The 24,925-nt window shown below is 39.6% G+C and overlaps 1 protein-coding gene across 2 annotated transcripts in view; it reads left to right on the plus strand.

The window, feature by feature from the left end:
- The window catches only part of LOC124545019 (NADPH oxidase 4-like), a 202,776-nt gene that overhangs the window by 74,120 nt on the left and 103,731 nt on the right, over positions 1-24,925 (plus strand). For both annotated transcript variants that reach the window (XM_047123798.1, XM_047123799.1), the window contains exons 2-3: positions 4,953-5,048; positions 20,693-20,882. In XM_047123798.1, the coding sequence (XP_046979754.1) occupies positions 4,953-5,048; positions 20,693-20,882 (286 nt within the window). The remainder of the gene's footprint in view (positions 1-4,952; positions 5,049-20,692; positions 20,883-24,925) is intronic.

Here is a 24,925-nt window from a genome sequence, read left to right on the forward strand (position 1 = left end):
CCCGATATTACCTCCATCTGTACATGTGCATATCGCTATCCCATGACTTTTGTCACCAGAGTGTAAGCTGTATAATTATATCACTGACTTGGTAGTGCGTAGTTTAATGCAAACACCCACAAAAATAAAACATCATTTATCTTTCGTCATTTTAAAAATGAAAATATGCAATAAAAATTATTTTCCATTGTACAGTTTAGTTACGCGCTATGGTTGGTAATGATGGTGGGGAGGGGGGAGTGGGCAGGATGGGGGGGGGGGGGGCAGGTGGAGGAGATTAGCCAATATCAGAACGAGCTCAGGGATAATGGGGTTTGGAAGGGCTGGGAACCACTGGTGTAAATCGTTGCTGAGTTCCATAACGTGCTTCTCCAGCAGTGAGAGTGTTAGCACTACCTTGCAGATAGAAGTCGTTCTCAATAGAACAGAAAGCAGCAGCAGCACTCCGTCTTCAGGCCACAAGTGGCCCATCGGGACCATCCGACCGCCGTGTCACCCTCAGATGAGGATGTGGATAGGAGGGGCATGTGGTCAACACTCCACTCTCTTGGCCGTTATGATGGTTTTCTTTGACCGGAGCCGCTACTGTATGGTCGAGTAGCGCCTCAGTTGGCATCACGAGGCTGAGTGCACCCCGAAAAATGGCATCAGCGCATAGCGGCCCAGATGGTCACTCATCCAAGTGCCGACCACACCCGACAGTGCTTAACTTCGGTGATCTGACGGGAACCGGTTTTTCTACTGCGGCAAGGCCGTTGCGTAGAACAGAGAGGATAGATGTAAGAGTAATTTCGGGAGTATTACAGGGTGTTACTACTTACTATTTATACTAAGATCTGGTGGATAACGCAAGGCTATTAATGGACGATACTGTTGTCTATAGATGATTGTAAAGCCAGAAGACTAGCGAAATTCACGAAGGCGTGGAGGGGATAGACGACTGGAGAGGGACTGGCAGTTAGTCCTGAACGCCAATAAATGTAACACACTGCACGTAAGTATGTGAAAAAATCGACTAATATTAGATTACACTATCGGTGGCAAATTAATGGAAACGGAAACTACCGTAACACACCTAGGAATAACCATTTGGAGTGATCTAAAACGGAATGACCACATAAAATAAAGTCTGGAAAAAGCAGCTTCCCGGTTGAGACTCACTGGGAGAATTTTAAAGAAATGTAACCATCCTCGATAGAAGTGGCTGTCAAAACACTTGTTGGAGCTATTCTTAAGTATTGTTCATCAGTCTTACACTCTTACCAAATTGAATTAGTGGGAGAGAGGGGGGGGGGGAGAGGGGGAGGGGGGAGAAAGGGAGAGAGAGAGAGAGAGAGAGAGAGAGAGAGAGAGAGAGAGAGAGAGAGAGAGAAGCGACTAAAAGTAACGTGTTTTCGTCACGGCATCGTTTAGTTAAGAACGTTACACAGATGCTCAACAAACTCTAGTATCAGCATTTGACATTTGTCCCATTGCAGACTGTTGATGAACATCCGAGCATGCACTTTGGTTCTCAGGTATGTGAATGGCTCAAAAACGTTTTGAGTAATAGAATCCAATACGTGCTCCTCGATGGCTAGTGTGCATCAGAGGCAAGGGTATTGTCAGAGTGCCCCTGGGAAGTATGATGGGACCGCTTTTTCCTCTATATACGTAAATGGCCTGACGGACAGGGTGCGCAGCAATTTATGGCTTTTTGGTGATGATGCTGTGTGTATGACGAGGTATTGTCGTTCAGTGACGGAATATACAGAATGACATAGACAAAATGTCTAGTTGGCGTGTTGAATGGAAGCTTGCTCTAAATGCAAAAAAAAAAAAGTAAGTTAATGCGGATGAGTAGGAACAACGTGTAATATTCGAATACAGCATTACTATGGTGCAGCTTGACACAGCCACTTCGATTAAATACCTGGGCGTAACATTCCAAAACGATATGAAATGAAATGAGCACGTCAGGTTGATAGTAAGGAAGGCGAATGTTCGACTTCGTCTTATTGGAAGAATATTGGGAAAAAGCAGCTCATTCATAAAGGAGACGGCGTATATAACGTCAGTGTGACTCATTCTTGTGTACTGTTAAGAGTGCTTGGGATCCCCACCAGGTCGGATTAAGGGCAGACATCGAAGTAATTCAGAGGCGGGCTGTTGGATTTGTTACTGGTAGGTTCGATCAGCACGCAGTTATTATGGAGATACTTAATGAACTGATATGAGAATCCCTGAAGAGAAGAAGATGCTCTTTCCGCAGGGCACTATTCCGCAAATTTAGAGAACCGGCATTTGAGGCCGACTACAGAACGATTCTACTGTCACTAACGCACATTTCGCATAAGTGCCATGAAGATAGGATGCGAGATATTAGCGCTTGTACGAAGTCTTTTAGATAGTCGCTCTCCCCTAGCTTTGTTTGTAAGTGGAACAGCAGAGGAAATGACTAGAAGTGGTACAAGGTGCCCTCTGCAATGCACCGTATGGTGGTTTGTGGAGTAGGGTACTCACGTTCCTGACAGGAATTACGTTATCTTCGCTGTCCAGCTGTTAGTCACTCACTTCACTTCCTGGGTCGTGATCACTTCCTGGAAAAAAATTAGATCCACAACTGAATCGCCAGTATCATTTTCCAATAACAGTTTCAATTCGTGCAGTTTTATCGTGTGCACTCGGTGTAAACAGAAAAACAGCTAACTAAACGGAAGGAAAGGGTCTCTGAAACACAGTACACGTTTCTTCCAGCGTCAACAATCAACTGGCCAACAAAGTGGAGTTATGAATCAAGTAGTGGCCTCTAAGAACTTTAACTGAAAGCTACAATGGCCTACTAATTAGTAGTGTACTACTGCAGATATTTTCAAAACGAAATCCGCGAGTGTCTGAGAAACCCAGTCCATCTGTTGACCAGTTGAAAATTACGGTATACGATGGATGAAAACATATACAGGCCACGAAATGGAATTTAGTTTACGGCCATGGCAAAATTGAGACAAAGCATAATAGATTTCCAGTTATATTATAAGTTATTTAAATAATAGTTCTGTGAATGCCGAAGTGACATGAAAACTAGTAATTGCGAACATACAGGTTACCAATATTTTCTTTAAAAGCTAAAACTTTCCCTTTATGGACTACGTTGTTGTGACTTAAATTATTCCTTCGCTGTAACACTGGTATCTCCTAGGTATGGATACGATAATATCGCTATAGCTGTAAATGCACTAAAATTAAACCCCTGTAACTATGTAAAAAAACTACTAATTTAGCTAATGTCAGTAGCACTTAAATAATGAAACAGTATTTGAGGTGCAACAATTCCCAATGTCAACATTCCTCGTATGTCTTTTTTTATCTACATGAAAAATATGACACGCGGATAGTCCAAAGAATGGTATGTAAGTCATCGATATTAAGCAGTAACTGCTATGCATAATAACCTTGGTAGTTTCCATATACGGTAAGGGATGTTACACATGCTATCCTGTTACTAATAGAACTAATATGTTCTCTCCGTGTCAGCTTAGAGACAATTTGAAATCCAAAAGACTCAACTGAATTACTATATGTACCTTTCGATGTTTTTGTTGTGGCCCTAAGTGAAACTTCATATCAGTGCACACACCACTGCAGAGTGAAAATCTCATTCTGGAAACATTCCCCAGGCTGTGGCTAAGCCATGTCTCCACAATATCCTTTCTTTCAGGAGTGCTAGTTCTGCATGGTTTGCAGGAGAGCTTCTGTAAAGTTTGGAAGGTAGGAGGCGAGGTACTGGCAGAAGTAAAGCTGTGAGGACAGGGCATGAGTTGTGCTTGGGTAGCTCAGTTAGCTGCTGGCACGGTAGCTCAGCGTGTTCAGTCAGAGAGCCGGTTGGCCTCTGTAATAAAAAACTGAGTGGAACGATCAACCACCGAACTTGAACAGGATGTCTTGCGACGTCCGTAACGACCAGACACAATGATCAATAACGAACAAAATGCAAATCTGCAATTTCCTAGTTTTGTCAAGATGAAAAACTTGTAATGTCTCTTGGGGAATAGTTCTGGCCTACTCATGGGGGATTATCACTACTGATCTGCAGCCCGAACAAGTGATGACCTGGTTCCTTTGACCTATAATTACATAGTACTCCTGGCTGCTTTCTCAGATCATTGTCCTCTGCCAGAGACAGAGCTCCACTCACATAGACACATCACTCATACACTGTAGATACTTCTAAAAGGGTTGTTGATTCGTTCATATGTTGTATAGATTAATGCCATAAAATATTTGTGATAAATGCTAACAAAGCAAGTGTAAATGACAATCTAATTTTAAGTACAGAACTGTGGAATGTACAAGACGTTTAAGATAAAAAGGAATATTCATTATGAGTCATCGACTTTGACAAGTGATGTAAGAAACATATGACAAACGTTGTAAACAGCATGGTGACTGTAACGTGATAACAGCGTAGAGTTATTCAAACACGATAAGGTACAAATTAGTCTGTCAGCACAACCATTTTTTAGCTTCACATTCATCTCATCAACTCACAACCAAACTGTCACCCTCCACCCTAACCTAGATCTTGGGTTAAGCAACAGATCAGTAAGTCACCACAAACTGTGAATATGTTCACAAAAATGTGTTGTCACAGCAGCCATTAACTTTACATCACTGTGCAAGGCATCGACTCGTATCAGATATTCCCCTTGACCCAAAATTTGAATGCTCATTGTAACATATTTGTTCTTTTGCTTCTTCACTCACTCTCTCTCTCTCTCTCTCTCTCTTTTTTTTAGGTAGTACTGTCATGTTTTGTTCCCTGTTACAATCCTCTTGCTGACAAAAAGTTTTGTGGCTCAGAGTGCTGAGTGATAGTGATATTTCACCATAATTAAGTGTATTTTTATTTTCATGTCATTTATAGTGTATAAGTCAACATATCAGTTTTCTACAGTAAGAAAATAATGTTCCAGGTGTTCTGGCTTTCTGCAAGTGCTACAATCTTCTGGAAGACCTACTCACAATATAAAAACAAACCACAACATATATATCTTCGGAGCATTTTAGGGGTAAGTTAATGCTGTTCATTAAGAAGTACTAGAAACTTAATTTAAAAACTGGTATCCTTCTTCAAATACACTCAACCACATTCTCCCAGAACTGGAAGCTGAATGGTTGCCTTGGATGAGGTGATTGTGGAAGTTATTGAGGGGAATGGGAGAGGGGGGCCCACTGCAAGGGGAAGGTGGAGATGATGATAGGCATGGACAGCCATTAAAGAGCATAGGAACATGACACCTACACCCTCACTACCTTTGGGAATCAGGGTTCTTTATTTATAATAATATACCGTCAAATCACTAACATATTTTACTGCTTCACAAACACCAGATTCCTTCATCTTGATCCGTCTCACAATGTCCACGACTCCTGAGTACAAAAGATCTTGTACAGTAAAAAAGATGTGCCGATGTCTTTATTAAAAACTTCAGCTACATTAAGAAAGTGTGGTAAGTAATGACGTCACGCTTACTTAAACTTTCAAGGCCACCAATACTCTCAATACCTCCACAGTGAACAATAGCCACAATAAGGCATCCAGCACTGTGACTAAATTTATCATTCTTGACAAGAGAGAGAAACACAGAATACCGCCTGCAAACACACCAGGACCATCAAGAACAGCATGGGCAGCAATGTCCTTCACCTTCACTTTATTTTTGTCCTTTGGCTCAGTAGTCATTTCAGTATTGTCAATTGGCCTTATAGTCATGCAGTTATCTGTGTTCTCTATAAATCACAGGTTATCTTTTGTGAACACTCTTAAATCTCATTTTATTAAGAAAGAATAAACATAGACAGTCAGATTTTTTTTAGAAAGATAAGTGTGAGTCTGAAAGCTATATGCCTTAGCCAGAAATAGATGATACTTTGTGATTACTCAAAAATGCCACAGCGTGTTTAAGTAACCTGTTCTATATACCATCTAACAATTCTGAATATATAATTTTGAGGTTGTGCACTATTGTTGCCACTTTGTTTCACTAGCATGAATAAACTGCTGGTTACTACCAAAGTGATATTTCTGGGCTCTTCTTGCATGGGCTGTTGTTTTGGGAGCCTCAGACAGCCCTAGGAATATTTTTCTTTTGATCTATCTACTCCATTTGGAGATACTTATAGTTAACTTCCCGTATTTATCACTGATACACTTTCTTTGGAACTAATCTCTGATTTATTTGTCTGGTGCTGGAGGTGACTCTTGATGCTACACCTAACAGCACACTATCCTCTTCCTTTCACATCCCTCTGCACACTCCTATAGAAAGCAGTAGCAGTTTCGGCAGTCATCCCTACCCTGCTATTCCTCCTCGTTTTTGCCCTGTGTATACACTGGACATCTCTCCTAAGGGTCATAAAGCGAATTTTCTCTGGTGTTTCTGTAGATATTTGCAATTTGAGTTTTGTAATGTGTAGCCCCCCCCCCCTCCCCCATGAACCATGGACCTTGCCATTGGTGAGGAGGCTTGTGTGCCTCAGCGATACAGATAGCCGTACCGTAGGTTCAACCACAACGGAGGAGTATCTGTTGAGAGGCCAGACAAACGTGTGGTTCCTGAAGAGGGACAGCAGCCTTTTCAGTAGTTGCAGTGGCAACAGCCTGGATGATCGACTGATCTGGCCTTGTGACACTAACCAAAATGGCCTTGGTGTGCTGGTACTGCAAATGGTTGAAAGCAAGAGGAAACTACAGCCGTAATTTTTCCCGAGAGCATGCAGCTTTACTGTACGGTTAAATGATGATGGTGTCCTCTTGGGTAAAACATTCCAGATGTAAAATAGTCCCCCATTCGGATCTCCGGGCGGGGACTGCTCAAGAGGACGTCATTATCAGGAGAAAGAAAACTGGCGTTCTACGGATTGGAGCGTGGAATGTCAGATCCCTTAATCGGGCAGGTAGGCTAGAAAATTTAAAAAGGGAAATTGATAGGTTAAAGTTAGATATAGTGGGACTTAGTGAAGTTCGGTGGCGGGAGGAACAAGATTTTTGGTCAGGCGAATACAGGGTTATAAATACAAAATCAAATAGGGGTAATGCAGGAGTTGGTTTAATAATGAATAAAAAAAATAGGAGTGCGGGTAAGCTACTACAAACAGCACAGTGAACACATTATTGTGGCCAACATAGACACGAAGCCCACACCTACTACAGTAGTACAAGTTTATATGCCAACTAGCTCTGCCGATGATGAAGAAATTGAAGAAATGTATGATGAAATAAAAGAAATTATTCAGATAGTGAAGGGAAACGAAAATTTAATAGTCATGGGTGACTGGAATTCGGCAGTAGGAAAAGAGAGAGAAGGAAACGTAGTAGGTGACTCTGGATTGGGGGTAAGAAATGAAAGAGGAAACTGCCTGGTACTAGAAGGTATCAGATAGATTATATAATGGAAAGACAGAGATTTAGGAACCAGGTCTTAAATTGTAAGACATTTCCAGGGGCAGATGTGGATTCTGACCACAATCTATTAGTTATGAACTGTAGATTAAAACTGAAGAAACTGCAAAAAGGTGGTAATTTAAGGAGATGGGACCTGGATAAACTGACTAAACCAGAGGTTGTACAGAGTTTCCAGGAGAGCATAAGGAAACAATTGACAGGAATGGGGGAAATACAGTAGAAGAAGAATGAGTAGCTTTGAGGGATGAAGTAGTGAAGGCAGCAGAGGATCAAGTAGGTTAAAAGATGAGGGCTAATAGAAATCCTTGGGTAACAGAAGAAATACTGAATTTAATTGATGAAAGGAGAAAATATAAAAATTCAGTAAATGAAGCAGCAAAAGGAATACAAACATCTCAAAAAGAGATCAACAGGAAGTGCAAAATGGCTAAGCAGACATGGCTAGAGGACAAATGTAAGGATGTAGTGGCTGATCTCTCTGGGGGTAAGATAGATACAGCCTACAGGAAAATTAAAGAGACCTTTAGAGAAAAGAGAACCACTTGTATGAATATCAAGAGCTCTGATGGAAACCCAGCTCTAAGCAAAGAAGGGAAAGCAGAAAGGTGGAAGGAGTATATTGGGGGTCTATACAAGGGCGATGTACTTGAGGACAATATTATGGAAATGGAAGAGGATGTAGATGAAGATGAAATGGGAGATATGATTCTGCATGAAGAGTTTTACAGAGCAGAGTCGAAACAAGGCCCCGGGAGTAGACTACATTCCCTTAGAACTACTGACAGCCTTGGGAGAGCCAGTCCTGACAAAACTCTACCATATGGTGAGCAAGATGTATGAGACAGGTGAAATACCCTTAGACTTCAAGAAGAATGTAATAATTCCAATCCCAAAGAAAGCAGGTGTTGACAGATGTGAAAATTACTGAACTATCAGTTTAATAAGTCACTGCTGCAAAATACTAACGTGAATTCTTAACAGAGTAATGGAAAAACTGGCAGAAGCTGACCTTGGGGAGGATCAGTTTGGATTCCGCAAAAATATTGGAACACGTGCGGCAATACTGACCCTACAGCTTATCTTAGAAGCTAGATTAAGGAAAGGCAAACCTATGTTTCTAGCATTTGTAGACTTAGAGAAAGCTTTTGACAATGTTGACTGGAATACTCTCTTTCAAATTCTGATGGTGGCAGGGTAAAATACAGGGAGCGAAAGGCTATTTACAATTTATACAGAAACCAGATGGTAGTTATAAGAGTCGAGGGACATGAAAGGGAAGCAGAGGTTGGGAAGGGAGTGAGACAGGGTTGTAGCCTCTCCCCGATGTTGTTCAATCTGTATATTGAGCAAGCAATGAAGGAAACAAAAGAAAAATTCGGAGTAGGAAATAAAATCCATGGAGAAGAAATAAAAACTTTGAGGTTCACCGATGACATTGTAATTCTGTCAGAGACAGCAAAGGACTTGGAGAGCAGTTGAACAGAATGGATAGTGTCTTGAAGGGAGGATATATGATGAACATCAACAAAAGCAAAACGAGAGTAATGGAATGTAGTCGAATTACGTTGGGTGATGCTGAGGGAATTAGATTAGGAAATGAGACACTTAAAATAGTAAAGGAGTTTTGCTATTTGGGGAGCAAAATAACTGATGATGGTCGAAGTAGAGAGGATATAAAATGTAGACTGGCAATGGCAAGGAAACCGTTTCTGAAGAAGAGAAATTTGTTAACATTGAGTATAGATTTAAGTGTTAGGAAGTCGTTTCTGAAAGTATTTGTATGGAGAGTAGCTATGTATGGAAGTGAAACATGGATGATAAATAGTTTAGACAAGAAGAGAATAGAAGCTTTCGAAATGTGGTGCTACAGAAGAATGCTGAAGATTAGATGGGTAGATCACATAACTAATGAGGAGGTATTGAATAGCATTGGGGAGAAGAGACGTTTGTGGCACATATTCTAAGGCATCAAGGGATCACCAATTTAGTATTGGAGGGCAGTGTGGAGGGTAAAAATCATAGAGGGAGACCAAGAGATGAATAAACCAAGCAGATTCAGAAGGATGTAGGTTGCAGTAGGTACTGGGAGATGAAGAAGCTTGCACAGGATAGAGTAGCATGGAGAGCTGCATCAAACCAGTCTCAGGACTGAAGACCACAACAACAACAACATGTAGCTGGGTTGGCCCAAACAAATATTAGTCATCACATCTTTCAAGTGATGCCCTGTGTCAATGGAAAGTGATACTTTGTTTCCTGTTACAAACAAAATATTTATTAAATTTTCTGCATGTTTTTCTTTTTAAGAGGTTTGTTGGTTCACATTTTTGTAAGAGTGATTTCATTTAGTCTGTGTCACAATAATTACTCACAGAACAGCCATCAGTGTCCATTGGTGACACATCAGGAGGGTAGCAAGTTGCATATCTGGGATTCTGTCTGCTTGTTTAGTTTACTTCTTCAGTTAGTCTTGTTAGGATGGTTAGTATGTGTGCATGCTGTGTGCAGATGCAGGAGAAGCTGGCTGCAGTTTATGAATGGCTGAATGCGCTTTGGCTATGGTCTGTTACCTTCAGGCTTCTGCCTCGGGGTGTGGCAGTGGCAGAGATTCTGGTAGTCACTTGGGAAACCTCAGTGTTGCCTGTTTGCCCACGTGTTCTGCTTCTGAGGCACCTCATAGTGAACTTAATGTGTTGGATCTGCCCGTACAGCAGGTTGAGTGGCAGGTGGTAATACGATTGCGTTGCTCAAGGCAGAGGGCCAACGTGGAGAATGCCCACGTAACTTCATTCATTCACCCTGAGAGTAGACAGCTGGCCACTCCTTCAGCATGATCTGAGTAGGTCCACATGTGGGGGCTTATTAGTTATTGGAAGCTCCAACATAAGGAGTGTTATGGAGCCCCTTAGGCAGATAACATTCAGGGCTGGAAAGAAAGCTAATATGCACTCGCCATGTCTGCCAGAGGGCCTCGTCCAAAATGTGGAGGCAGCATTGCCTGTGACTACCAAGCATGCAGAGTTCAGTCATCTGCAAGTTACAGCTCAAGTTGGCACCAACAATAGCTGTCCAATGAGTTTTGAGGCCATCCTCATTTCATACAGGTGGCCGGTGGAGGTTGTGAAGACCACTGGCCTCGCACACAGGGCTCAAGCAGAGCTCGCAATTTGCAGCATTGTTCCCAGAGTTGATCGGGGTCCTTTTGTTAGGAGCCGAGTAGATGGTATCAGCCAAAGGCTTTGTCGATCCTGTGACAGTCTTGGCTGCAGAGTAGGACTCCCCTTGATAAGTTAGGGGTGCACTACATAAAGGAAGCAGCTGTTTGTGTAACAGAGTACTTGTGGAGTGTGCAAAAGGTTGTTTTAGGCTAGACAGTAGTTTGAGGGGCTTCAATGAACACTCTGCTGTGGTTAGCTTAGGATATAATTTTATAGAAAGAACACAATGCTTTTAGGAACAGTGATCTTCTTCCTTTAATATCTAAAAACATGACGCATGGCAACAAAGACTTCATAGAGTAAAAGCTTGAAAAAAAAAAGAAACTCTTAGGAACAAACAATTTCACACAGCACAAAACCTAGCACCACCGTAGAAGAGGACAGGAAACACACAGTTCTGATTTATTTACTTCCCCCTAAATCAAACTCTAGTGCACAGAATAACTTTTAAATAAAAAATAAGAGGTGAAAACACATTAGTTATGAAGTCTTATCTTAGTACACATTTCTTTAAACTCTTTTGATTTTAAAGCCTTTGTTAACATGTTACCAAGTTGATTTTCAGAACACATGTAGTCCACGTTGATATTCCCATTTTGACAGAGTTCCCACACAAAATAATATTGTAATTTGATGTGCTTAAAGTGTATGTGGAACTCTAGATTTTTCACTAATTTAATGGCACTTCCATTGTCAATTAATGATATGGAAATGTTTCTTTTTCCACTGATGTCCAACAGCAGCCTGTTAAGCCATACTAATTCCTTGGCTCCTTCACTTGCAGCAATGAACTCCACTTCAGTGTTGGATAGTGCAACTGATTTCTGCAGTTGAGATGCCCATGACACAGCCATGTCACCAATCATGGAAGCAAAACCATTTGTTGATTGTCGCGTTTTAGTGTTGCCAGCAAAGTCAACATCAGCATAGGCATGACGTTTCCTGTCAGATGAATTATAGAAGGGACCTATGTCTGAAGTACCACGAAGATATTGGAAAATGTGTTTTGCAGCATTCAGATCAGAAGAAATGGGCTTATCCATAGACTGGACAACTTTTGAAGCAGCATAAGTGAGCTCTGAATGAGTAAAATATGCCAGGTATATTAACGATCTCACAGCTGAACAATAAGGAACAATGCTATATTTGTTGTCTAATTGTTATCACAGGGAGTTTTTAATAGTTCTGAATGAGCTAAGTTAAAATGCTGTAGACTCTTCCCTGTGTATGCCTGCTGTGAAATAAACAAGTCAGACTCTCGTTGCTCTATTTGCAAGCTTAAACATGAGTCTAAAGTTCAAATTGTTATTTTGAATTTTGACTTGAACATATCTAAAATGAATTCACTGCACTTTGAGTTGTGCCTGCAGTAAGTCCATCATTGACATAAATAGCAATCAGCAATTCTTCTGTTTTGCTTTTTTTTTTTTAATATAAATGCAAGAATCTGCTGTAGAACTAATAAAGCCATTTTTTTCATAAGGTGACAAACACAACCTGAGCCATCATCAAAACCATCTGGATGAGTCATGTATATTTCTGTATCCAAGTCACCATATAAAAATGCAGTTCTAATGTTGAATTGACCAAGTTTCAAATTTTCTTCTGCTGCAATTGCTATTACAGTATGAATAGCATCATAAAGAGCAACTGGACTAAAAGTTTCATCATAATCAAGTCCGTCACGCTGAAACATACCGCACACAGCTGAGTGAGCACAGTAAGGATCAATCAATCCCATCATATTTATATTTAATATGAAATACCCAGCAGTTATTGATAACATGTTTTCCTTTGGGCAATTCGACCAAGCTTCAGGTATCATTTTCTTCAAATGCCTTTATTTCTCCTTTCATCACATTAAATCATTTATTGGAATTACTACTTTCGATAGCTATGTTGAAGTTTGTTGGTACAAGCTCTTTGAGGATTGCTTTTGCCAGGCAATCTAATGTCTTTGCTTCTTGAGATTGGTGAGGCTGGTATCCTAATTTGTAGTCACTAAATTTCACTGGTGGATGTATTTCATGAACTGGACATCGATTTGCTAATTCATTTGAATGTTCTTGGTCGCTTGTCTCAATCTAATCAACAGTAGGTTCACTTTTCTCTCCTGTTTCTTCAGGTATGGAATTCAATTCCAACTCAATCAAATTTTCAGTTGTAAATAGCTTTTCTGGTTGAAAATCAACATTGCATGATTTCATCACACGATGTTTTGATGGAATATATACTTTGTAACCATCTTTGTCATTCATATAGCAAACAAAATGGCCAGAAATAGCTTTGTCATCGAACTTAGAACAAAATGTACTTGTCAAATAAACATAGCGTTTTGATCCACAAATGACGTGGATAGTTGAAACTGTTAAACATTTTGCCAGGCCACAATTCAGAGTTTGTTTTACCCTCAACTCTTGACTTCCCAGTATGACTGAGTAGAAAATGGCTGCGTCACATGCATGAGCCCCAAATGATTTAGGTAACTTGCTAGATGTTAACACTGAGTGAGCTAACTCAACTACATGTCGATTTGCTTGTTCAGCAACACAATTTTGCTCAAGAGCATCTGGACAAATAAGACAAAACTCATTACCACAGCCTTGTAGCACTGCAGCTACCGTGATACAACTGTACTCTTCCTCCACCATCAGACTGAAATACTTTTACCCTATGACCAACAGCATCACGCTCCTTCAAAATGTTTTCAAATTTTCAGCCACTTCAGATAAATTTCACATGCAATATATCCGAACTAAATGAAAATAATCATCTTTGAAAATCACATAGTAATGAAAACCATTTATGAGTCAACACACATTGTTCCATTAATGTCTGGACCGATCAAGTCACTGACAGTTTGCAGACAATCTCCCCCATGGCTAAGTGGTTTGCAATGGAATTTGCTAAGAACACATCTATCACAAAATGATGTGGTGTTAGGGCACTTAACTGATATACCAAAACGAGAGAGCACATCTCTTACATGACGTTGATCTTAATGACAGAGTCTCTCATGCCAACACTGTAGTTGTTTTTACAAAGTTGCTAAATTAATAATTACTTGTGAATCCAGAGGACAAACTCACATGTTCATAATATATACTGAACCAGCTAGTCTTCCTGTTGTGACTAATTCACTGTGCTGCCAAATGATAACATCTGTGTTATCATAAGTCACGTTATATCCTCTTTGTGCAGCTTGATGGACAGAGAAAAGTTGGTGTCTGAGATGAGGTACATACCAGATATTTTCGAGCAAAGCAGGTGTCCACCTTTTGTTTACAAATATTTCAGTATGAATACTGCCAGCTCCACGTGCAAAAATAACTTCTTTGCCAGCTGTATGTACACTCTGTGGAATTGGAAACTTTTTGAACATAGCAAAATGCCATTTATTTGTTGAGGTATGCTGTGTCATGCCAGAGTCTGAAATCCAAGAATCTGCAGTATCAGAATTAACACAAAACAACAAGCTAGTGACTAGAAACGTGTTTGGTTTGCTGCTCACTTTTAAACTGAAACTCGAATTATTATTGTTTTTAACTGTTGCTTTTACTTCTGTGACCATGTGCTTTCAGCAGTTTGTGATAATATGTCCAGCTGTCTTGCAATACAGACATGTACGACTTCCTGTCTTCTTTGATGCATTCCCCCTCTGGTGAAAATTTCTTCTATTTTTGATGTTGCTCATATGATTTTGATTTTGTGTAGAAAGCACCAGCTGCCTGTGTAGCTAGCCATTTCTCAATGAAATGTAAATTTTCGATAAGAAGCTTTGTTGTCTGCTCAAATTCAGAAACACGATACCAGGTCAACCTGTAAATCTGGTATCTGAGTCCTAATGTGTTGAAAATATGATGGTGGAACAGCAAAAGGGGCAAAGTTACATTTGAATTAATTTAGTTCCGTTCACTGCATAAGTCATGGAAAATGTTTGCAAGTAGTGACATCATCTTTTGATGTGACAAAGAAACAATCGAACAACGTATATAGCTGCTGAAGTGAAGCTTGTTCATATATCCAACATAAGAGTGTCTCAAATTTCTTTTGCATTAGTCTTCTTTCTTACATGAATAACAGGTTCCTCTTCAAGTGTTGTTCCAATGATACAAGCTGCCCAAGCATTGCCCCATTGCCAGCACTGATGTATGTCAGATGGTTCGTCTCCTTCCGTTAATGATGAGAGCTGACATGTACCATCTATAATCAAATAAAGAGAATGTTCCTTTAAACAGAGCTGAATCTGCCATTTCCATGTTTCCCACTAATCTTCACTTGACAACCTGCAAATTTTGTATGACTATAGTTATCACTCAACCGAAGCATTGTGTCTGCCATTCCACAAATCTTGCAGTCTCACAAATATCCTAGTAAATGGAAAAATAGACCAGCAAACTAGTGCTATAATTCTCACAACCAGAAGCATTCAAACCTGGGCCCATAAACTGTTTTGGTGAACTTAGGATATAATTTTATAGCAAGAACACAACATTTTTAGGAAAGTGATCTTCTTCCTTTAATATGTAAAAAAAAATGCACATAGTATCAAAAACTCAGAGTAAAAACATGAAAAAAAGGCACTCTTAGGAGCAAAGAATTTCACACAACACAAAACCAAGTACCGTCATAGGGAGAGGACAGGAAACACATAGTCCTGATTTACATACTTCAACTCACTCACCAGTCAGTAGTGAGAGGGTATTCAAAGTAAAGACAGTTCGACTGTCAAAATTTTATCAGTAAACTTTCAAAGTATCCATCATAAAGTTCCCAAATTTACTGCCTTCCAGGAAAGTTCTCGCGTTCAAATTATTCTTGGGACCAGGAGCTGACTGAAACCCAAAGTAGAAAGCTTTGAGATATCTAGTGAGTCATGGAATGTACATCAGAAAGTCAGATTAGAGGCCATATGAGGGTGAGTGTTCATTGTAGTTGACCTCTATTGAGGTCGAAGCCAAGTGTGACAGTGAAATTATCCAGTCATGTTTAACAAGTGTTGATGAAACCAAGTTAATTGCTGGATGTTTTTACTGGTCACCCGACTCTGCTGTGACGGTTCTAGAGTCATTCAAAGAAAGTCTACAGTCAATAATGTGGAAATACTCAGGTCACGCAATACTAGTTGGAGGTAACGTTACTTTTGAACACATATTCTGAAAACTGTCTTAAGCAACTAGCTCAGCAGCCCACATACAATGAAAATGTCTTAGATCTTTTAGCTACAAATGGGCCAGACCTTACTGACAGTGTCAGTATAGAAATGGGGATTAGCCGATCATTATATTATTATAGCAAATATGGTTACAAGAGTTAATAAATTAGTGAAGAAGACTAGGAAAGTGTTTCTGCCAGATAGAGCAGATACGCAGTTGTTAGCATATCACTTAGAAAGTGAATTAACATCACTTAGTTCCAGTAAGATGTACGTAGAGGAATTATGGGCAACGTTTAAGCAGTTTAGCAGATAGTAAATCATTGTCTGGAGAGTAGTGTGCCTAGTAAGTGCATAAAGAATGAAAAAGGCACACCATGGTTTAACAACAAAATTCAGAAGATGCTCAGGAAGCAGCAGCTGTTGCACTCTCATTACAAAAGAGAATGCACAAATAATGACAAGCAAAGAGTAGTAGAGATTCGTGCATCTATGAAAAGATCTATGTGCGAAGCATACAACAACTCCCACCATCACACCTTAGCTAAAGATCTGACAGAGAACCCAAGAAAATTCTCATTCTATGTAAAATCGCTAAGCAGTTGTAAGGGTTCCATTCAGTTCCTTGTTGACCAGTCTGGTGTGGCAGTTGAAGATAGCAAAACAAAAACCAAAGTTTTAAATTTCATATTAAAAAAATCATTCACACAGGAGGATCATATAAACATACCATCATTTGACCATCAGACAGACTCCCTTATGGACAACATAGTAATAAGCATCACTGGCATAGAGAAACAACTAAAAGAATTGAAATCAAATAAATTGCCAGCTCCAGATGGAATCCAGTTCAGTTTTACAAAAAGTACTGCACAGCATTGGCTCCTTACTCAGCTTGCATTTATCGTGAATTCTCACCTGGTACAAAATCCCAAGTGACTGAAAAAAAGTGCAGGTGACTTCATTACATAGGAAGGGTAAAAGATGGACCCACAAAATTGCAGACCAATATCCCTAACTTCAGTTTGCTGCAGAATCCTTTAACATTGTTTGAATATGATAAACTTCCTTGAGACTGAAACACTTATGTTCACGAATCAGCATGGTTTTTGAAAGCACCACTCATGCAAAACTCAGCTTGTCCTTTTCTCATGCTATATACTGTAAATTATGGATGAAGGGCAACGGGCAGATTCCATATTTCTAGATTTCTGGAAAGCATTTGAACAGTGCCCCATTCCATGCTGTTAATGAAGGTTCAAGCATATGGAATAAGTTCACAGATATGTGAGTGGCTCAAAGACTTCTTAAAAAATAGAACCCAGGTATGTTAACCTCAACAGCAAATGTTCATCTGAGACAAGGGTACCATCAGGAGTGCCCCAGGGGTCAAATCGAAAGACTTGCACTTGGTGAACAGTCTACCTGATGGGAGGTGTTATTCACATGACATTTACAATGATTTGACGGACAGGGTGGGCAGCAACCTGCCTTTTATTTACTGATGGTGCTGTGGTTATGGTAAGATGTTGAAGTTGAGTGAATGTAGGAAGATACAAGACAACTTAGACAAAATTTCTAGTTGGTGTGATGAATGGCAGCTAGCTGTAAATGTGGAAAAATGTAAGTTTATGTGGAGGAGTGGAAATAACAAACCTGTAATGTTCAGTTGCAGTATTACTAGTCTCCTGCTTTACACAGTCAAGTTGTTTAAGTATCTGGGCATAACGTTGCAAAGTGATATGAGATGGAATAAGCATGTGAGAACTATGGTAGGGAAGGTGCATGGTAGACTTTGGTTAGTTGGGAGAATTTAGGAATCAGTTGATCACCTATAAAGGAGACTGCACATAGGACATTGGTGGGCCTAGTCTTGAGTATTGCTCAAGTGTTTGGGATCCGTACCAGGTTGGATTGAAGGAAGACATCAAAGTAATTCAGAGGCGGGCTGCTAGATTTGTTACTGGTAGGTTTGAACAACACGTAAGTGTTACGGAGATGGTTCTGGAACTCAAATGGGAATCCCTGGAGGGAAGGTAACATTCTTTTTGTGAAACACTAGTGAGTAAATTCAATTCTAATGCCACCAACACACGTTGTACATAAGGACCACAAAGTTAAGATTCGAGAAATTAGGACTCATACAGAGGCATACAGATAGTCGTTTTTCCCTCACTCTATTTGCTATTGGAACAGGAAAGGAAATGACAAGTAGTGGTACAGGGTACCCTCCACCATGCATCATATGGTGCCTTGTGGAGTAGGTATGTGGATGTAGATGTAAAGCATGTGAAGCATTCGATAGAATGGTCCCATATTAGTCTAGTTCTATATTCATTTTATCAATATTTATTAACAGCGACCATAAAACATGAAGAATAGCTAGCACTTGAGTAGCAATCCTTGCACAAATTGCCCTGTCTTGTGTGCTGCCTGACCTGTGATGTCTGCTACTGCCATGCAGCAGTGTTACTCATTTGTTGCTGGAGTACTGGTTAATCAACCTGTTTTACTATTCCTGTTATTATGTATTGCTAAACTGAAAATCACACTAGACTTACTCAGCACCATTCTATCAAATGTGTGTCTAAAATTACTCTTTAAAATTCATTTTGTTTATAACAGGAAGCAAACTGAAGTTTTCTGTTGACACAAGGTATCATAAGAAACATATTTGTTTGGACCAATTTGAGCTACACATTGCAAAAATGAAACTGCAGCACGTATGGAAACAGCAAAGGAAATTCACTTGACAACTCTTATGAGAGATACTCTGTACGTAGTTCCCAGTAGATAGAGCAGTTGTCTACAAAAGAGTTGTGGAGAGGTATAAATAGGCTAGCTTTGCTTAGAAAAAAAAAAAAAAACAACTTACCATTGAAAGATATCTGGTGCGGGTCCAGGTGAAACATGAGGGATGTGATGCAGGCTTACTGGAGCACAATCTATCATCCCAATGCATTTTTTTGTATATTGCCTTTGCACTTTCTGATTAAATTTCAGATGCCTTTGTCTGAACAAATATATGATACTTTTCACATTCATTTTTCATTACAAGTTACTGGTATTTCAAAAGTTAAAAATGTCTCAGAAGTTACTGGTATTTCAAAAGTTAAAGATATCTCAGCCCCTGAGTGCATGTGCATGTGTGTGCATGTGTGTGTGTGTGTGTGTGTGTGTGTGTGTGTGTGTGTGTGTGTGAAAGAGAGAGAGAGAGAGAGAGAGAGAGAGAGAGAAGAGGGCAGGGCATGGGCCAATATGTTGCTTGGCGATATGGTACACAGAACATGGGTAGTGGAGGTGCAATCAGTGTACAAGTTTTGGAGCAGAAGATGAGAGACGGGTGTGTAAAGATATGGAAGTTGTTGATAGGTGAGTCTAGTAAAGGACCGTATTGTCTGACATTTCTGTTTCATATATGCATAGAGCTATAGAGTTGTGGTACCCACATTGCACAATACCATGTCAGATATGGCATTAGTCATACCAACCTTCATAGCAACTGCCCTAAGCCATTCACCTTGGTCATCAGATGCCGCATCAGGAAGTCATGGAAAGATCAAAACTGTACATGTGTTGTATTTGCTGATGGTTTGTGTTTCTGTTTCTGCAGAAATGGTGAGTGATTCATTATTTCGAGACCCTCTGGTAAATTCCAAATGGTTGGTTTATTGTTTAATGCCACATTGTTTTAAGGCCTGGGACCAGGTTTTGAGATTCAGCTGTCTGATTCAGCTCATGTTTCTCTATAGGCTGCAGTTGTTTAATAGATCTTGGGGCTAGTTATTGGAACTTAAAGCAAATGTCTGTATGTGACAAAGTAATTTAATTGGCTAGATAAAAAATCTACTCACCAAATGGTGGCAGAACACACACATTGAAGAAGTTTGTAATTAGACAAGCTTTCAGAGCCAGTAACTCTTTCTTCACACAGACTGATTGAAGGAGAAGGAAGAGGGATGAAGAAAGAGGGCTGGAGAGGTCTAGAAAACGTGGTATATTTTGGAAAAGTCACCCAGAACTGTGGGTCAGGGGAGACTTACCACAAGGGATGAGAAGGAAAGACTGATTGTTGGGGACTGCATCACACGAGATTTGAAATCCCAAATTTTCAAATATGAAAACCCAAATTTTCAAATATGAAAACCCAAATTTTCAAATATGAAAACCCAAATTTTCAATTATGAAAATCCAGATTTTCAAATCTTGTCCAATGTAGTCCCCAACAATCAGTCTTTCCTTCTCAGCCCATGTGGTAAGTCTCCCCTGACCCACGGCTCTGGGTGACTTCCCAAAATCAGCCCCATTTCCTAGACCTCTCCAGTTCTTTTTGTTTACTGCTCTTCCTTCCCCTTCAACCCTTCTGCCTGAAGAAAGGGCTACTGGCTCCAAAAGATTGTCCAATTACAACCTTCATTAAAGAGTGTGTTTTGCTGCCACTTGGTGAGTAAATTCTTTTATCTATCCGATTGAATTATTTTGAAGAAAATTGGTTGTTTTCATTGTTATAAATGTTTGCATCTACTGCATACAGCCAGTTTAGAACAAAAAAGAAGAATTATAGAAGATTTACATTTATTTGAAAAGTTTTATTTTTCTGTTTGTTCAGAAGGAAAGTGGGTTACACTAACACAGTTAATTTATTGATTATTAGGTCCATAATGGGGATGGAGATACTATCAGAAATGAAAAATAATACATGGAGAGCGTAGCTGGTTTCTCACAAAAAAGGAGATGACTTTATTGTGTATGATATGTTGGCAACTTAGTGTCCAACAAACTACAAGAAACAGTTTTGTTTGATTTGTAAGATATTTGTTGTCTGAAGTTGTAAGATACTGATTGGTGATATCTGTGGCTTCTTGTCTGATGCAGCGAGGACTCTGCCTATCTCGTGCAACTGCAGCTGTCCTGAATCTTGCATGCTGTCTTGTACTGATCCCTATGTGCCGCAGCCTCAGCTCAGCACTCCACTCTACATTTGGCCATGCTGCACTTTCCTTCTGGTTGCAGAAAGGAAAGTTCATCCATATAACTTGTGCCATTACAATTCTACTTGCTGCAGGTAAGTCATTCAAATTCATGGACAAACTGTTCCTTTTAAAATACAAAACAGTTGATGAGTGCTATTACATGTTCTGGAATCTCAGTTCTCATTATGGCAGAAAAATGCTGGGAACTCTTATGCAAGAATTTTTAATAACTAGTTGCTATATTTCTGGCCAATGAAGCGCTAGTACTTCTCTATGTTTCCCACTTGATACTCCAGAACCAGCTACTGCTAATATGTGCTTGGAATATTGCCATGCTATCAAGCTTAGGCTCTCTTTGAGTGACTGTATGACTGATAGGTCTGAATCAAGTGGTTGACAGAAATAATTGATTGTTAATGTAGGCCCGCTGACCCCAGTTATTCTTGTTCATATCAGTTTGCTCCCAGTTATTCCTGTTCATATCAGTTCGCAGTCGATAATTTGATATCTCACTAGGAATAATGACTGTACTTGCCATTACAAACCCTCCTTCTCCTGGAGAGCCTAATCTATCTTTCCAATATATGTTCCCTGGGTTGTTGAAAATTTGCCTATGGTCTATTTTGGGTTTTGATCAAATCTCAGTTATTCTGATATTAGGGGGTGATTGCTTTCTATGAGAGATGCAAGCTCTGAGACTTTCCTGTGAATTCCATGGCAGTTACCAACTAATGTTTTGAAATTCTAACTTTCCAGATTTAGAGCCAGTCTGTTGAACCAAGAGAGTAAGGCTTTTTGGCTCTTTCTCTTTATCAGCAGGGGGCAATTTGTTAGCCACATACAGCCCTTCAGTAGCTTCAGTTCTGGGCATTTTCTACCAGGCACTGTCGGATGACAGCTTGATACCAGAGCAGGGTACTCTGCAGATGATGTTGGCTGAAAGAGTAGTTGGCAAACTCTGCAGTGCCTTTGCAATAGTAGGCAACCCTGCCATTCCATCATCAGTGTGATTTACAGTGTCACCAGTGCAATTCACAGTGACTGTATTAAGTTGGTCAGTGGCCAACACAGCTTCTAGTTTTTCTGAGCAGCAGCCAACTTCTTCATCATGATGTAGCAACAGCCACATTTATTACAGATATCTTTATGTGACCTTAGTGATTTTAGAGATCAAACAAAGTAGAGGAATTAAATGGAAAATTAGGTTGTGCTTACAGAAAAAATAAACCTGGAGCAATGCACAAACTGAAGAAGCTGGTTGGTGCAGGAATTGCTGTATCTAGTGTTGATACCATGAAATCTAGAGCTACTACTGATGTTTGGAGATGGTGAAATATATTCTAATTTCTGTAGCTTTGTAATTTTTACACTTTCAAGTAAATTTTTCATTTGATATAATTAGCTGTTTCATGATTACTGTGACAATGCAGTCTGTTAGTCAATAAAATCACAAGAGATAGTTAGATCTGTTAAGTGAATAGAGTAAAAGTCTAATTAATAATTTAGAATATCATTGGAAGCAAATGTATTGTGAGTCTGCAAACATTCTTTGTTGTAGGACAATGTGCTTGGCAGGTAATATGCAGCTTTAGGATCAGTGAGTTTCCTATCCTTCTTAGTTTCGTTGATTTCTCTGTTCATATATTTCACTCTCTTCTTGATTCCTTGTGCATCATATAATTTATTCTAAACTACAAAATCTTAAAACAAGATAAAGTGCTTTTGTTATTAAGGAAAAAAGGCTTTTCAAAATGGGTGTATTAATCCTGCAACAGACACTTAGTGATGTCAAAGTGTTGTGTGCACATGATTTTATGTACTGTAACTTTGGCATATTTTCTGAACATTTCTATAAAGAATTTTTGTTTCACGATAACTGATGAAATGTAAATTCTACTTTAAACTCAAAGATCAGAAAATTTTAGTAATTCAAGTAACTTTTGTATATAGATTAGATAGGAGTGGGAAAAACAATGCTAGTGAATCTGTTACTTGTTATGACATTTCTCTCTTTCTTGATCTGTACAGGCTCACTATTTCACACTTTGAGCTATATCTAATATTGTTGTTTTCTTTGTTACTCATGATCAAATCACTAGTCAGACTTATAGTAATATGTATCACAGTCATATAAATACACAAGCACATGTCTGTCAGATATCTCTCTCCTATTTTCTGGAGGTTAATTGTTAGTATTGTAGCTCCATTATCCAACAACACAGCACCATTAACATTTTTCATGATGAGCAAACAGCCAAAATTTCCATATTAGGGAAGAACAGCCAACAGTGAGTACTTTAATACTATCAATTATAGGTGCAATTTCTACTTAGAAATAAGAGTTACTTGAATCAGAAAGTTTAGACAAATGTTAAAATAAATATTTATGGAATATTAAGATGATGGTAGAGAGGTAAGTGTGAAAGCTCTTTAGAGTAAAACTACAATGCGAACCCACAATGCCTGTCTCATTTCCCACTATCCCATTGTACTCCATTTTATGGTGAGCCCTGAATTACTTTTAAATTTCAGTCTTACATTCAACAATATTATGAAAAGATGCCAATCACCATATAATGGAGATGCTGAGTCGCAGATATTCACAACAAAAAGACAGTCGCAATAGAGGCTTTCAGCCATCAAGGCCTTTGTCGAAAGTAGATGACAGATACACAAACACACACAAGTGCAAACGCAACTCACGTACACACATGACTGCAGCCTCTGGCAGCTGAAGCCACACTGCGAGCAACAGATGCAGTGCATGATGGGAGTTGCAACTGGGTGGGGCTAAGGAGGAGGCTGGTGTGGGGAGGGGATGGATAGCGGGTTAAGTGTGGGGGACAGTGAAGTGCAGTTGGGCAGTGCACAAGGACAAGGTGAAGAGAGGGTAGGTCAGTTAGGTGCAGTTGAGATATTAGATGTTGGGCAGGGGAGAGGTGGGGGGAGGGGGGGAAGTTTCTGGAAAAGGAGAGGAGTAAAAAGACTGGGTGCATTGGTGGACTGAGGGCTGGGCAATGCTGGAATGGGAACAGGGAAGGGGCTGGATGAATGAGAAAAATGACTAATGAAGGTTGAGGCCAGGAGGGTTATGGGAATGTAGGATATATTGCATGGAGGATGGTCCACTTGTTTCTTGGCCACAGTTTGTCAGTGGCCATTCATGAGGACATACAGCATGTTCACTTTCATCCCTACATAGAATGCAGCATAATGGTTGCAGCTTAGCTCATACTATTGTTACATTCCATCCTGGATTTTCAATTGTTTGATTTTATTCTTACATTTCAATCATTTTCACACATGGTGAATATAGGCTGCACTTATTTTCCTAAATTTGGGCTTGAAAACTCATGGTGTGGCCTATAATTGAGATATTTCCTCTTAGATTGTAAATTGTCAGTTTCAAAATTACACGTACACAACTCATGTGGGTTGAAATTAATACTACTACGTGTTACTGCAATTACTTTATCTAACTATCAAAGACTTAAGAATAAAATAGCAGAAAAACTTACACCATGTTATAGAATACAGTACCTGTTCCTAAGAAAGAAAAGCAACTTTGTTTCACAAAACTGTTTTGTTTGTACCAAAATCAAGCACAGTCACTTCCCACCATCTCTGCATCACCAGCATCTGATTCTTCCCCCTTACTAGATGACCCAGAATGCTGCTAAGATTCTATATCATAAAGAAAGACATCTTCAGTTCCATTAAGATTCTTAGAAATTCCAGTTTTTTTTTTTTTTTACTTTTCGTGGCACATTCTTACACTCACACACTTTGCAAATGGCCCCCTGGCACCAAAATTGCTTTGTTCATTATGTATTTTCTGTCGAATTGTCTTACACTGCCTTTGAATGGATGAGTGATACACACATCCAAAGGCTGTGACACACTTATCATGCCACCAGGAATAATAATTATGTTAGAGTTTCCTTCTTTCAGTTTTTCTTTCACTCTGTCACCATTGTATTCATGAAAACTACTCAGTAGAGGCATTGATTATGACTGAAGAAGATCTTCTGGCTGCTTACTTCACACTGCTGAAATCTGATCTAGGACCAGTTCTTCTTCCTCCCTTTGTCATCACAAGCTCTTCCGATATCAGCTGAGAAGTTTTTTCCTTTGG

Source organism: Schistocerca americana, chromosome 8 (genome assembly GCF_021461395.2).
Source record: "Schistocerca americana isolate TAMUIC-IGC-003095 chromosome 8, iqSchAmer2.1, whole genome shotgun sequence".
In the NCBI taxonomy this organism is placed as follows: Eukaryota; Metazoa; Arthropoda; class Insecta; order Orthoptera; family Acrididae; genus Schistocerca; species Schistocerca americana.